Here is a 13,449-nt window from a genome sequence, read left to right as displayed (position 1 = left end):
GATGGGGCATCTTTGGAGGCAAAGATGCTGCAGCTCAACAGTTTCAATCAAAAAAACATTCAGGGTAGAATCCAAAGGAGTTATTTTTTTAAAATAATCATGCATTTTATTATGGAAAACACCTTGGAGAAATTCAGAGGGAGAATAACTTAACTTGCAGACAGGCAATACTGGCTGTCTTCCCTTGGGCCATGGTGCACTTTCCTAAAGACCAGGAGATCTTCACAGGGTAGGGACACCTTCCCAGGGACCCAATCTTCCCATGGACAAGGAGATCTTCCAAGGTCCTGCAGAGCCCAACATCTCTTTTTGGTCTGTTCCTCCTTTCCCGTGTTACCTCAGACCATTCCTGACTTCCCCCCATATCCCCAGATGAGGGGAGCTGCTCCAACCTCTCTCATAATATTTCAGGATTCACCACCAGCAGCAGCTACAGAAAAGCAAAGTGTGCTCCACCTGTCTGTGACACGTTGCTCCCTGGCTGCCTCCATTTTCTGACACCAGGCCACAACACCGGGGCTGCTGACAGCTCTCCGTGTCTCCATTTGCCACAACACATTGATGCGTGGGTTCTCAACGCTGGGGGCTCTGTATGAGAGCATGCACCCTGCTCTGATGGCCTCAGCAGGCAGGAGGTGGGATGCTTTCTCTGGAGGGTGACTCAGCCCGGGGAAGCCACTTACAGTTTTCACAGCTCCTAAAATGACATGGGACACTTCCCCATGGAGGCTCAGATCTGCTCAATGCCCTGGCCAACCTGCTCTGCTCAGGACTGCAGGAGCCCAGTGATGCTCATGCACGTGGACAAGCCATGGTCCAGATCAGCATGGCTGCTGAGGTCCCTCAAAGACCCTCTGACCTTGCAGAAGGTGTCTGGAGGTCCCCAGGAAGGACACCACAGGGATATGCCATTGTCCAGGGACATGTGGAGGTGGTGGGACAGGGCCTGTGAGCTTCTCTCACTGCCCCCCAGGAGGGGTTGAGGGAGTAGTTTGGCTTAGGGCAGCGTGGGGAAATGCCAGTCACACGGTGTAGTGCTGGGGCTTGAATTTCACTGCCCTAGATGAAGTCAGACCTGGGGACATCCCACCCTGTGGGTTTCATGTTCGCTGCTGCAGCCGTTGCCTTAAAACATCACCAAGCATCCCCAAACCCGCCGCATGGTGCAGTAAGGGAAAAAGGGAGAAAGGAGTTAGGAGTATAGGAGTAAATGTTTGGAAATTTTCAGGTTTTGTCTGTTTTTGGAGGGGAGCCTCGCAGGGGAGGAATTTTTTGTTGTTTATGTGGTGTGGGCTGCCTTCAAACTGCACTTTTCCATAGATATAATGTCTGAAGAGCCCTTAGCATAATGGCAGGGGCTCCCCTGGGACTCAAGGCTACAAATCAGGCAGAGCTCCTCTGCTTCCTGACGGGACCTGGGCACCGATCTCCTGGGCCCTCTTACACACAGCTAAAAGACTTAAACTTTTTTTTTTTTTTTTTTTTTTTAGAGGTAAGTTTTTAAGTTAGGAAGGGTATAAATACATTCGGATAAAAGAAATAATCCAGAAGAGACTTTTTTTTTTTTTTTTTAGTTTTTGTTTTGTTACAATATTAATGCAAAGGTATCAGCCATTGAAATATTGAAATGCATGTAAAACAGTCTAGTGGGTGCAGTGTATCAGCTTGCTGAATTCTCTGAAATGCTAGGTTACTTCTCAAATTGACAGCGTAGTGGAGAGAGGCGGGTGCAGACATACACATTATAATAATAGCTCCACAATTAGGATAGTAAATCAGAGAGCATCACTCAATTCAGAGAAATTTCCCTGATTTGCTAGGGACAGGATTCAGTCTCTTTGTAAGGAGACAGTTCTGCTTATATGAAAAATCCCACTGGTTTTGCAAAACCTTTGCAAGGCAGAAGAAGGAATAACAAGTTATAAAATCAGCTTCACTTGAATTGTTCAGCCTCAGTTTCTGCATATTGCATAAGTGTTAGCCTTGGGCAAATCATTTTCTGGATCCAGCCTACCCTGCTATGGCAGTCCTACCTTCAGAAAAGACTGAAACAATGCACACAAAATTTTAAAAAACTTCTTCCAGAGTAGCCTCATACCCAGCAGGATGCACACAATAAAAAAACCCTTATGTACAAGGACTGTTCATGGCAGGGAGAGAAGGATTCCCTATTTTGCCATGGAATTAGAAATTCATTTCCAACTCTGGGATCTGGCTGGGAATAGGGAAGTACATCTTTGTTTCTGAAAGGCGAGAAGAGGTCAGGAGGGGCCTTGGGAGGAGCAGCGGATGATAGCATCCCCCTTGCACCCCAGTGATGCACCCAGTATCTGGCCCTGTGCCACCTGCTGCTCCTGGTGCCCCGGAGAGCTAAAATCATATGGTTAGGCCCTCCAAGTCCCCACATTCCTCTGACTGGGCATCATTCTTAGCATTGATTTTCTTGGACTTTCAGGGTGATCCAAGCACACCTTGGGTTGGTGTCCTGGGGTGATCGCCTCCAGCACCGGCAGGCGCTTGCAAATCTGACTGCTGCATATGGGAATGGAATTGTTTCCATCAACTCCTCCAGTGCTTATATTTGCTGGATGCCAGGCATTTTGCGGTACTTGTTGCTGCCCTAGTGCTCTCCTTGGATGGTAATGGTGGAGTGGTCCAAGCATCTCCCGTGCATCCCCCTCATGCCCTAATGCAGTGACTGAGCCATAAGTCTTTTATGGCAAGTTTGTATGTTCTTGCCCATCTCCCTCCTTTAGGAATGGAAGATGCTTCTGTGTGCAGGGAGAAGGTCTGCAAATGTGAAGTGATATAAAATTACTGCTTTAAGGGTGATGGAGAAGAGAAGAGGGAATGAGGTTTCCGGGTGTGGGTGCACGGCTCATCCGAGGCTGTATGTGCCCCATGAGATGCTGTGCAAGCAGCTGGGCTGGAGCAGCTGGGGAGCCTTGCACCCAGGGGCAGCAACCCATCTTCAACCCCAGCCAACGGCACCATGCCCCCCTGAGTCTGACCCTGCCCCATCACCTTCCCTAAAGGTGTGTGGAGCTGCTGGTTCTCCAGTCCCAGATCTCCCCAAGCAGATGCAGGCTATAACCGAGAGCACGGCATGGATTGGAGCCGCACATCAGAGCAGCAGCATCGCGCACCCAGGGATATGATTATTTCCCAGTGGTTGAAATCTAGGTCTCTTGCTTGGGAGGAGGGAGGGGGGGAGAGATGCTCATATTAATCTTATGAATATTCATTGAGAAGCTCTGCTGCCTTTGGAGGTTTGTTCCTGGGAGCCTGGGGCAAGTTTCAGGGCCAGCGGCGCAGGTGAGGGTGCTGTCAGCGGAGCGGAGCAGAGCGCGGCTGCTTGTGCATTCGCTGCATGCCTGACTGCAGAGCCAATTGTAAGTTGGTGCCTTTTTCTCCCCCTCCCTCCCCCTCCCCTTCCTCCCCGTTGTCCCTGCTTAAATAGCAGCTTGCCACAAACTGTGAAAATGGAGGCTTTGTGTTTTCGGTCGCTAAAGGGAAAGCAAACATGACCTTGTCCTCGAGGATCTCTGACATCCAAAATCCCAACCCTCTGAAAGATAGCCATGGCTCGTGTCTGCAGTGATCCTGGGTTTGTGTATGCAGTGAAAAATTGGGGTCTTTTGGCAAATCTTCCTCTTCATCTCCTTCTTGCCCCTGCAGCCCCCAGATTTGCATGAAATAAACTCAGAGATGCTTGGAGAGGTGGCAGAGGTGTTTGCCTCTGAGCAAAGGGAGCCAGAACAGCATGCGGTGGGGAGAAAGTAGCAGAAACAGCACTGGAATCTGTGATGTCAAGCTAGATGATGCAGTAACCATCTCAGATAAGCACCAACCACCACCACTTGGGTTTGGGCTCAGAGAGAGGAGCCCAGACCTCATGCCAAATAAAAATCAACATGTTTAAAAATGAGAAAATGTCTGTACTGCTGAAGAAACTTGGGTTGTTTTGGGCTGGGAGAAAGGGGAGGAGAGAATTTAGGGGCAGGAGAAAAACTGTATTAAAAAAAATGATCAAGATTGGTTGATTTTTGGTGAGATGGGGGCTTGTGACTGCCTGATATTTTGGCAGCAGCAGACACCTGGTGTATGCAGTGTTTTGGCATGGTGCTCAGAGGAGCCAGGGAAGGTCAAACCCAGCAGAACTTCAGAGTGAGCTGGTGGGGAGAAAATGCAGGAAAAGGAGAAAAACTGGGACAAATGCAACCTCCTCTCCTCTGGGCCTGGCAGAAAAGGGTTAAGCGAAGCCATTGAATGCTGCAAGCCTTGTCAGGATTGTACTATTTTTTCTAGTGCATAAAGAGAAGGGAGAGGAGGGTTCCACAGGAAGGGGAAATTTCCAAGAAAAGAGGGATCTGCAGCAATATCTGCACCTGGGGTGATAAAGAGAGAAACCAACAGGCATAAATGGCCCAGAGGAGAATGAAATCTTTGCCAAGGAGGCTCAGTTCACGGGGTTATTTTCCACCTGCCTCCCCTACCCGGTTCTGTAATCCTGGCTCAAAGTAGACAAGTCGAGTTGGAGCTGAAGAAGGGAGGTTAGAGGATTTTTTCTTTGGGAGAGGAAAAAAAAAAAAAAGGGAAAATGAGAGTTTGGTTGGACTGCGAAGGCTTGAGCATCCCGTGGTGTGGGGCAGTGCAGGATGATCTAATTTAGGAGCAGGGAGGCTGATGAGCCGGCGCTGACCAGGGATCGGAGCCTCAGCATCCCCATGAGAAATTTTGCCCACCGGAGTCGAATTCCCAAGGGGGGTGGGTCGGCCGGGGGCTGGCTTTCGGGAGGATGGGAAGAGGGCGGATGCAGGTCGCGCGGGTCCTATGGCCGGAGATGCTTGGGGCTCCTCACCTGCTACTGGGGGAACAGATGGCCTTGGGGGGGGACCAGACAGGGACCGGCAGAGGGTTTGGTCTCACAGATGACACCAGAGCATCCCGAACTACCCGGGAAGGTGGCGCGATGGCGTAGGGACCACCAGTTCCCGGGTGCTCGGCGAGGCGTTGCAGAGCATCCGTCGTGGCCGGGGGCTGCGTCGCTCCCCCTCCACCCGCTGCCTCCTCCCCTGCGCTGGCATCGGCTCCCGCGGGCGGCCCGGCCCCGCCGCCTTGAGCCGGAGCGGAGGGGATGGGGCTCTGTTTTTTTCCACCTTGCCGCTAGCGCGCTCTCACCCTCGTCTCGTGTTGCAGTGCAGGTTAGTGAGGCGCTGGGAAAACAGCTCGCAGGGAGGAAAAAGGGCTGCCTGGAGGAGCCAGGGCTTTGCAGATGATCCTTCCAAGCCCCCGGCAGCTTTCTACCTTCTCACTGTTTTTTCCAGGCAATGCCACACCTCCTGAGGACACTGGGGACATCAGGTTTTGCTGAGCTTAGCATCTTCTCAACGCTGTACTGAAGACATCAGACAGATGCTCATCTGCCCTGAAGTGCAGACCTGCAACAGCTACTGAGAAGACTCTGTCCCTCTGTCTCTCTTTCTCTCTCTCTCTCTCCAGTCCAAACCATTACAAGACCTGACTTCCATCTGGGAATCTCACCCCTTTTATGTCCCTTCTCCTTTTCTACGATGACTCACCATTATTTTTAACTTTGAAGAGAGAGGAAATTATGGGGATCTTGGAAGCCTCTATTTCTCTCTAGGATTTCCCCAAGGGTCAGATAATCGGTCTTACTAAGAGACACTAAGATTTGGCTTCTCCAGGTAATGTGATTTGTTTTCTGTGTGCCATGGTGCTTTGCAGAGAATGACAGAAGCCGGGATGCCAGCGGTCGAGGAGGGGGACTGCAGTGGTCCGTGGGGCAGCTTGTACCGAAATTCGGGCAGCCGCAAAGCCCAGGTCGGCGGTGAGCAGGGCGGGCAGCGTGGCATCCCGTGGCTTTATGGCGAGGGCAGGAGGATGGGGAAGGTGCTGAACTTAAATCAGAGTGGTTAGGGCTTTCCTGGAGGGTAGTGCCGGATTGTCTGCTATCGCATGGTTGAATGTTAACCCTTAGCTGCATGCCTGGAAATGAGCTGAGCCCGTGCTGCCTCTGCCGGGCGCCCTGCGGGTCCCCTTGCCAGTGTAGGGCTGGATGGGTTTTTCTTCCTTTCCTTCCCTTCCCTCTTTTTTTTTTTTTAATTAAAATTTTCTTTTCAGTCAAAAATGTTCTGTTTTGCCAATGCCAGTTTTTCACACTGTTTGTGAATAGATGAAGGTTCCTCAGGTGTTTTCTCTCTTCCACCTAATTGGTTTAGATGGGAGTTCTGAACTCTGTCCCAGAGAAGGCAAATTAACCCCTCGAGGAAGGTGGTAGACATGCTAGTGCAGGGAGCTGCTCTCCTCCCCCCAACTTTATTTCATCTCTCTCTTTCTCAGCAGGGGCAATTTTCTTTCCTTTTTTATTTTCTTTTATTTTAACATCCCTTCGTTTTTCATGAGACACTTCCAAACCTACGTACCTGTCCTTCTGCAGGATAGTAGCCGTGCCCTGAGTCCGATCCCACCACCGGGCACTCGGAAGAGTTTAGCATAAGGATTTCTTTTAAACCCCAGTATGACAGTTGCTACCGGAGATCCTGCAGACGAGGCTGCAGCTCTTCCCGGTCACCCGCAGGACACATACAACCCTGAGACCGACCATGAATGCTGCGAGAGGGTGGTCATTAACATCTCAGGGCTGCGTTTTGAGACTCAGCTCAAGACACTAGCCCAGTTTCCAGAGACCTTGCTAGGGGATCCTAAAAAGAGAATGAGATATTTTGACCCTCTCAGGAATGAGTATTTCTTTGACCGGAACAGACCCAGCTTCGACGCGATTTTGTACTATTATCAGTCTGGCGGGAGGTTGCGGAGGCCAGTTAATGTGCCCTTGGACATCTTCTCAGAGGAGATTCGTTTCTATGAACTGGGGGAAGAAGCGATGGAAATGTTTCGGGAGGATGAAGGCTACATCAAAGAAGAGGAAAGACCACTGCCGGAGAATGAGTTTCAGAGACAAGTATGGTTGCTCTTCGAGTACCCCGAGAGCTCAGGCCCTGCCAGGATTATAGCTATTGTCTCTGTCATGGTGATTTTAATCTCCATTGTGAGCTTTTGCCTGGAAACATTGCCCATTTTTCGTGATGAGAATGAAGACATGCATGGCAGCGGGCTGAGCCATCCCCCTTACTCCAACAGCAGCATGGGGTACCAGCAGTCGACCTCTTTCACAGACCCCTTCTTCATCGTAGAGACACTTTGCATCATCTGGTTCTCCTTTGAGTTCTTGGTGAGGTTTTTTGCCTGCCCCAGCAAGGCTGGATTTTTTACCAACATCATGAACATTATAGACATTGTAGCCATCATTCCCTATTTCATCACCTTAGGGACGGAGCTGGCTGAGAAGCCAGAGGATGGTCAGCAAGGCCAGCAAGCCATGTCCTTGGCCATCCTCCGAGTCATCCGCTTGGTGCGGGTCTTCAGGATCTTCAAGCTCTCCCGGCACTCCAAGGGGCTGCAGATCCTGGGGCAGACTCTCAAGGCCAGCATGCGGGAGCTGGGCCTCTTGATATTTTTCCTCTTCATCGGTGTCATCCTCTTCTCCAGTGCCGTCTACTTTGCAGAGGCTGACGAGAGCGAGTCCCAGTTCCCAAGCATCCCCGACGCCTTCTGGTGGGCCGTGGTTTCCATGACGACTGTTGGCTACGGAGACATGGTCCCCACAACCATCGGGGGGAAAATTGTGGGGTCCTTGTGTGCCATCGCTGGCGTATTAACGATTGCCTTACCAGTGCCCGTCATAGTCTCTAACTTCAATTACTTCTACCACCGGGAGACGGAGGGAGAGGAGCAGGCTCAATATTTGCAAGTAACCAGCTGCCCAAAGATCCCCTCTTCCCCTGACCTAAAGAAAAGCAGAAGTGCCTCTACCATTAGTAAGTCTGATTATATGGAGATTCAGGAAGGTGTAAACAATAGCAATGAGGATTTTAGGGAGGAGAACTTGAAGACAGCCAATTGCACCCTAGCTAACACAAACTATGTGAATATCACCAAAATGCTAACTGATGTCTAGTTGCTAAAACCTAGTAATGTATTTAAAGCTAAAGTGGAACAATTGCAGATATTGAGTGCTGCTCTGCATTGTAGTTAATACAGTATTTTCTACGGTGTATATTTGGTTCTGCATGGGAAGCAATAGCTATGTAAGTGACTTTTAACCTTTGATTTCCACACCGAATAAGTGTTTGTGAAAGCAAACAAACAGAAAAACCAAACCAAACCATTTCGTTTCCCTTCTCCCATCCCAGGCTTGTGGGTTTCCAAAGGTGTGGAGCAGTTAGTCGAGCCACGCACCGCTCCTGTTTGTGCAATAGCAGAGATGCAGGGAATGCTCCCCGGCTGGCTGGGAGCACGGCTGGGCACAGCTCTGTCCCCAGTGCTGGGTCACTGCCAGCTCCGGGCACAGGCAGCAGCAGGGAAAGGTCAGGCAGGGCTGGGGAGGGCGGCATGCTGCCGGCCACCCCAATTATTTGAAGGCTTGGGTTTCTGCGTTGGGAATGCCAAGTGCGAACGCATCACCCAGGCTCGCGTTTCATAACTGAAAATGCTGCATGCTGCAATAGTTTCAGCCACTGCAGTATGCCAGTGTGAGGCCCAGGGGAGGGATAATTAGTCTGACGGCACATTATTTATTAAGTCTTAAGTTTTCTATGCTAGGCATCAGGAGGGATGAGTAAATAAATCGAGCGCTTGGATTTTATTGATTTATTTAGATGACACTTCCATCACCACTGTTTCCAGGATCACCAAAGACACCTCCACTGACACATTGAAAATTAGTTGGAAAAAGCATCTTTTTTTATATATCTATATATAAAACTGGAGCAACTGTGCTGTGGCCTATAATATATTTATACTGCAGTGAAATTTAACCAGTAATACAGTACAGCTGCATGGGTATTTGTTGCATGAATCTGAATATTCAATACACACACAAATATATATTTTCTTAGTAGACTATACAGTATTCATGTTTATAGTGTTTATAGATACTCCGGTGGCTCAAAGGAAATTTATGGAAGCTAAAAAAATCTCTAATATGTTTCAAACTGGATGAGGAAGGCATGTGCTGACAACAGTTTGACAGATAACAAGGCAAAGCCTGAGTGTCCAAGCATCCAGCCACAAGAGCCGAGTACTGCAAGCGAGGGAAGGTGAACTGAAAGTTAAACACCTGCACTCACTATGGGGTGAGTAACTAGTCTTTAATCGTGGTGTCATGAGCAGAAACCACAGCTGATCAGAGAAGGCACAGGGAGCAGGTGGAATAGCAGGTACTGGCTCTCCAGACTTGCTTGTTCAGCAATTTCAGCCCTTTCCTATACAATTATTGTGTGTGTGTGTATAGATATTTAGAGGGCGACTATAGGGCCAACTCCTCAGCAAATGTGAGCACTCAGAGCATCAGGGCTTCCTGGCTCAGGGGCCACCAGACATGACCTGTCCTGGGGCACCGTTTTGGGCTGGCAAACCCTTTTACAACCATGTAGAGCCCTAGGGCTGGTGGTTTACTTTCCCGCGTGGTGGAGGCTGGGCTGGATCCAAGCTCGCACTTCCAAGACTTTGCTTTTGTTTTGCCTTCTCCCAGGTTTTTTTTTTTTTTTTTTTAGGGCTGTGTCGAGGTGCAGAGACCTCAGGGCTGCCCATGTTTCTTCTTCATCTCTGATGTTATTTGGGGATAGCTGGGAGCTGTTGGTTCAGGGGTCTTATCTGCTTTCCCCATCCCACCTGGATTTCCTTCTCTGTCCCCACACTGCTGACAAAGCCCAGAATGGGCCAGCGCAGGGGAGAGGGATGCAAACCCCTGCCAAGGTCCCAGCCAAGCAAGTCCCTGGGTGAAGGCTGGCGTTTAGCAGCCCGTTAAGTCAGGGTGAATATAGCCAGAATTTGGGCACAGTCAGCATTTCACCACTGCTGCCAAGCACAGGTGCACGGAAGGAAGCCCATTGAAGAGCATGCCAGTGAAGTCAGCTGGACCCTTCCTGACTTCCAAGAGGAAAACAATATTCATAACAATACAACAAACGGTGCTAACGTATTCTACAGCAATGGTTCAAAATGCTGCTTAGGGTCTGATCCATCTCTTGTGCTGACGTGGCCCCACTCAACCAGGTGGGATCACTCATTTTTACTTAAGTGATTGATTGATTCAGGCCTGGCTCTAATTACCACCCAGTGTTCATGGTGAGCACTCCAGAGTCCTGGATCCTGCTTGGTGCAGAGCAGCACCAATACACTGCACTGGGCTCTGGGTGCTCAGCACTGCACAGGGTTGGGCATGCAGACTGTACTGAATTATATCTCATTGTGTTTAGAGTCCTCTCCTCCTCTCTGCTGCTGCAGCTCTGAAATGGGTGTCCCTGAAGCCCATAAACACCTGCAACACACACAAAAGAAGCAACACAACTGAAAGCAATAAATCTGTTTCCGAAGCTTGTTGTTGCATGGGATGGCATGGGTGTGATTTCCCGGCAACCAGCCAGCCTCTGTCAATCCAGCTCACTGCAGGTCTATGGGGATGTGACCTTGCACCCAATGCACTGGGATGCTGGCTGCCCACCCATGGGTGTCCCAGAACTGGGGTGGTCCCAACCCTGCTGTGCGGGAAAGCAGCAGTGCTAAAAACAGGCTGCTACAGGCATTTAGAGAGGATGCTGGCACTCAACAAGACTTTGCGAAGGGCCTGGTTGCTTAACTCCTGCGCGTTTCAGACCACTCACCTCCTGGCCTCTCTGGATCTGGATGGATCCTGCACCTCTTGCAGTCACCCAGGCAGATGCACGTAGGGAAACCAGCCCTGGAGGGAGAGCACCTCAGCACTGGTCCTGGTGCTATGTGTGGGAAGTAGGGGGTGTGCCTGGATGTGTGCTCAGATGGGTTTTCAGGGCAAAAAGGGTCTGTGGGGGCCATGGTAAGAAGCCATCCATCAGGCTGCATGAAACAGAAGGGTCCAGATTTCTCCCCTGCATGGAGAAATGGTTCCCCTATAGCTTTTAATGGGATTTGTGCCTGCAGGTCGGAGCTCTAGTGCTATTTCTAGCTTTGCTTCTGACTCACTGATGTGATCTTGAACCAGTTTTCAGGAGGAGACTGGTTTTTTTTCTTTCATTTTTTCTTGAGGAATTTGGTTTGAGCAACTCTGGGCTTGCATCCGCAGAGAAAGCTGAGCATCCCAAACTTCCCTTTGCTTTGAATGGGTACAAAACTGGGATGGGAAGTGCCTCAGACTGAGGATGCCAAAATGCAGGGGCTGAGTCTCCCCTCCCTCCTCCCATGGAGATATTGGCCACAGTTGCGATGGAGAACTGAAGCCTTCTGCTCTGTGGAAGTGCCCCTGCATAGGCACCCAGAGGAGGCAGTAGCCATATCTTAAGTTTTATTCTTTGTGCTGTAGCTTTGGAGATGGAAAGTGGTGATTACAGTTGTTTTCTAAAAGCCAGCACTTGCCCGAGCCTGTGAACAACCCATCAGACCTTTAAAATCTTCTGAAATTGCTGTTAAGGGCAGTGAGGGGAAGTTCATGTACTGGCTGCACACTGCCAAGTGATTTAGGGCTGATGGAAAAAAATTATCTGTATGGGGTGATGTGTTTTATCAGGAAAAATAATCTCTGTAGCTTTGTGTTGTGTTGAAGTCTTACAAATTTGAATACAGAGCTATACCAAGAAAAGGATCTCTACATTAGTGTTATGCGAGTGTGGCATGTGGGAGTATAAATATGGGCATATTTGTGCATAAATACACAGAAGGAGAGAAAAAGACAGAGGAGGAGGAGATATTTCAGGAAGGGCCTTGCTTTGTTATCAGATAATTCTTGGGTCAACGTTGAAATTGCTGCCAAAGTCTTGCAGCCTTTCTGGAGTTTGCAACACCCCTAGGGATGGGCCCAAGTGAAGGAGGTCTGGATTTGGCCTTGGTGGTGGGGACCAGTGGCACCCATTTCCGTGCACCCCTGCATCCCAGCAGCTTTGCAGCATTTTTGGTCTGGATCCTGAATCCCCAGCTTGGGCCCATTCTTGATATTTTTGTGATTGTTCAGGGAAAGCCAAGAAGAAGTTGAAGGGATTTGTTTGCGAGGGTGGTTTTTCTTTTTTTTTTTGTTAATGGAAGCACCTCTCCACTTTGGAGCTGGGGTGTGCTTACCTTGGGGTCTGTGTTCATGGGGGGCTCCCAGTGGTTTCTTCAGTTGGTGGGAGCTGGTCAGCATGCTGCTGGGGTAGAAGGGGCTGAGAGGTGAAGAGAGGAGGAGCCAGCTCCAAAGTATTTGTTCCCCCCCCCCCCCCCCCCCCCAAAATTCTGTGGCTCTCTCCTTGCACCCCTGGCAGCAGCCAGAACATCCCCCCGTGGTCCCTCCCACTGGGGACTGGCTGCTGCCCTGCTCCAGGAGCCCCGAGGAGGACAAGGGTCTTCATGCCCTTCCCCATCCCTCATTGCCTTGGTCTCCCTGTGATGAAATTACTGCTTTGGCTGCCCAAATGTCACCCTCCAAGCTCTTTTTTTGGGTGCCTGCCATCCTGCTGCATCCCATGGTGAGGGCAAGGGGCCGGTCTCCAGCCGTGTAAATCAGCCCTGAAAGCACAGCACAGATTTACACCCAGGGATGAACTCCCCCTGACCCAACCGTGCATGGAGAATGGGAAACCCTTCAGCCCAGTTCCTCTTCTGGATGGGATGGTTTGCTTCCCAGAGCTCCTGGACATTGTATGACCATGGCCCTGTTGCAAGGTCCATGTGTGTGTTTAATGCCCTGCCTGGCTGCTCAGGGCTTGGGGGGCTTGGGCTTTTTTTTTTCTTCTTCTTTTATTTTTCTGTTGTTTATAAGACTGCAATTATCCATTTGCACTTGCTCCTTCATTGCTTGAGACTGTGCTATTGTCCTCCAATGTCATCTACTAATCATTGCTGGAAGCACAAGGGAAAAACAGGCATTGGATCAAGCCTGTGTTTGCTGCCTAATTTGAGCGAATCGATAGGAAGAGGAAATCCAAGAAGGACTCATCCTGACGATGCTGGAGCCGAACCTTTTGTTGCCATGGTTACGGGAGAAATGGGACCAGGAATGGAGAGAGGCCTATAAACTGGTAAAGGAGGACTCGTGGGAATTTCGAGTCATTTAATCATGTGTTTGCTAGACAAAAATTTAGACACCAGCTGTATCTGAATTGCACAGTGTGTATAGACGTTACTGCTCTTATTGACAGCGTGGGGGTGTCCTTGGGGTTGGGTGCGTCTGCAGTCTGAGACACCCGCATCAATAAGGCTGACCATTGTATATAGGTATACAGATCTGTGTATATACGTATTCCAAATGAGCATTTGCTGTCTGATTTATCATGAGTGTACATAATATATTCTTCACAGAGTATCACAAATTTTGTAAATATCAGCACTAATTAAGAGGAAATAAATATGTATATTATT

At 49.7% G+C, this 13,449-nt stretch overlaps 1 protein-coding gene across 5 annotated transcripts; it reads left to right on the top strand.

Moving 5' to 3' along the window:
• Positions 1-2,290: 2,290 nt before the first annotated feature.
• On the top strand, positions 2,291-13,449 carry LOC121059391 (potassium voltage-gated channel subfamily A member 2). 5 transcript variants are annotated; one of them, XM_040536188.1, is made up of 3 exons: positions 2,291-3,392; positions 5,328-5,708; positions 6,364-13,449. In XM_040536188.1, the coding sequence occupies exon 3, from the start codon at positions 6,542-6,544 to the stop codon at positions 8,039-8,041; it is 1,500 nt and encodes a 499-aa protein (XP_040392122.1). In that variant the 5' UTR covers positions 2,291-3,392; positions 5,328-5,708; positions 6,364-6,541; the 3' UTR covers positions 8,042-13,449. The 5 variants fall into 5 exon arrangements, with proteins under 5 accessions (XP_040392122.1, XP_040392121.1, XP_040392123.1 ...); XM_040536187.1 differs by lacking the exon at positions 2,291-3,392 and adding an exon at positions 4,355-4,553; XM_040536189.1 differs by lacking the exon at positions 2,291-3,392 and adding an exon at positions 4,947-5,204 and having other exon boundaries at positions 6,461-13,449.

Source organism: Cygnus olor, chromosome 24 (genome assembly GCF_009769625.2).
Source record: "Cygnus olor isolate bCygOlo1 chromosome 24, bCygOlo1.pri.v2, whole genome shotgun sequence".
In the NCBI taxonomy this organism is placed as follows: Eukaryota; Metazoa; Chordata; class Aves; order Anseriformes; family Anatidae; genus Cygnus; species Cygnus olor.
This window is presented reverse-complemented; position numbering and strand designations above follow the sequence as displayed.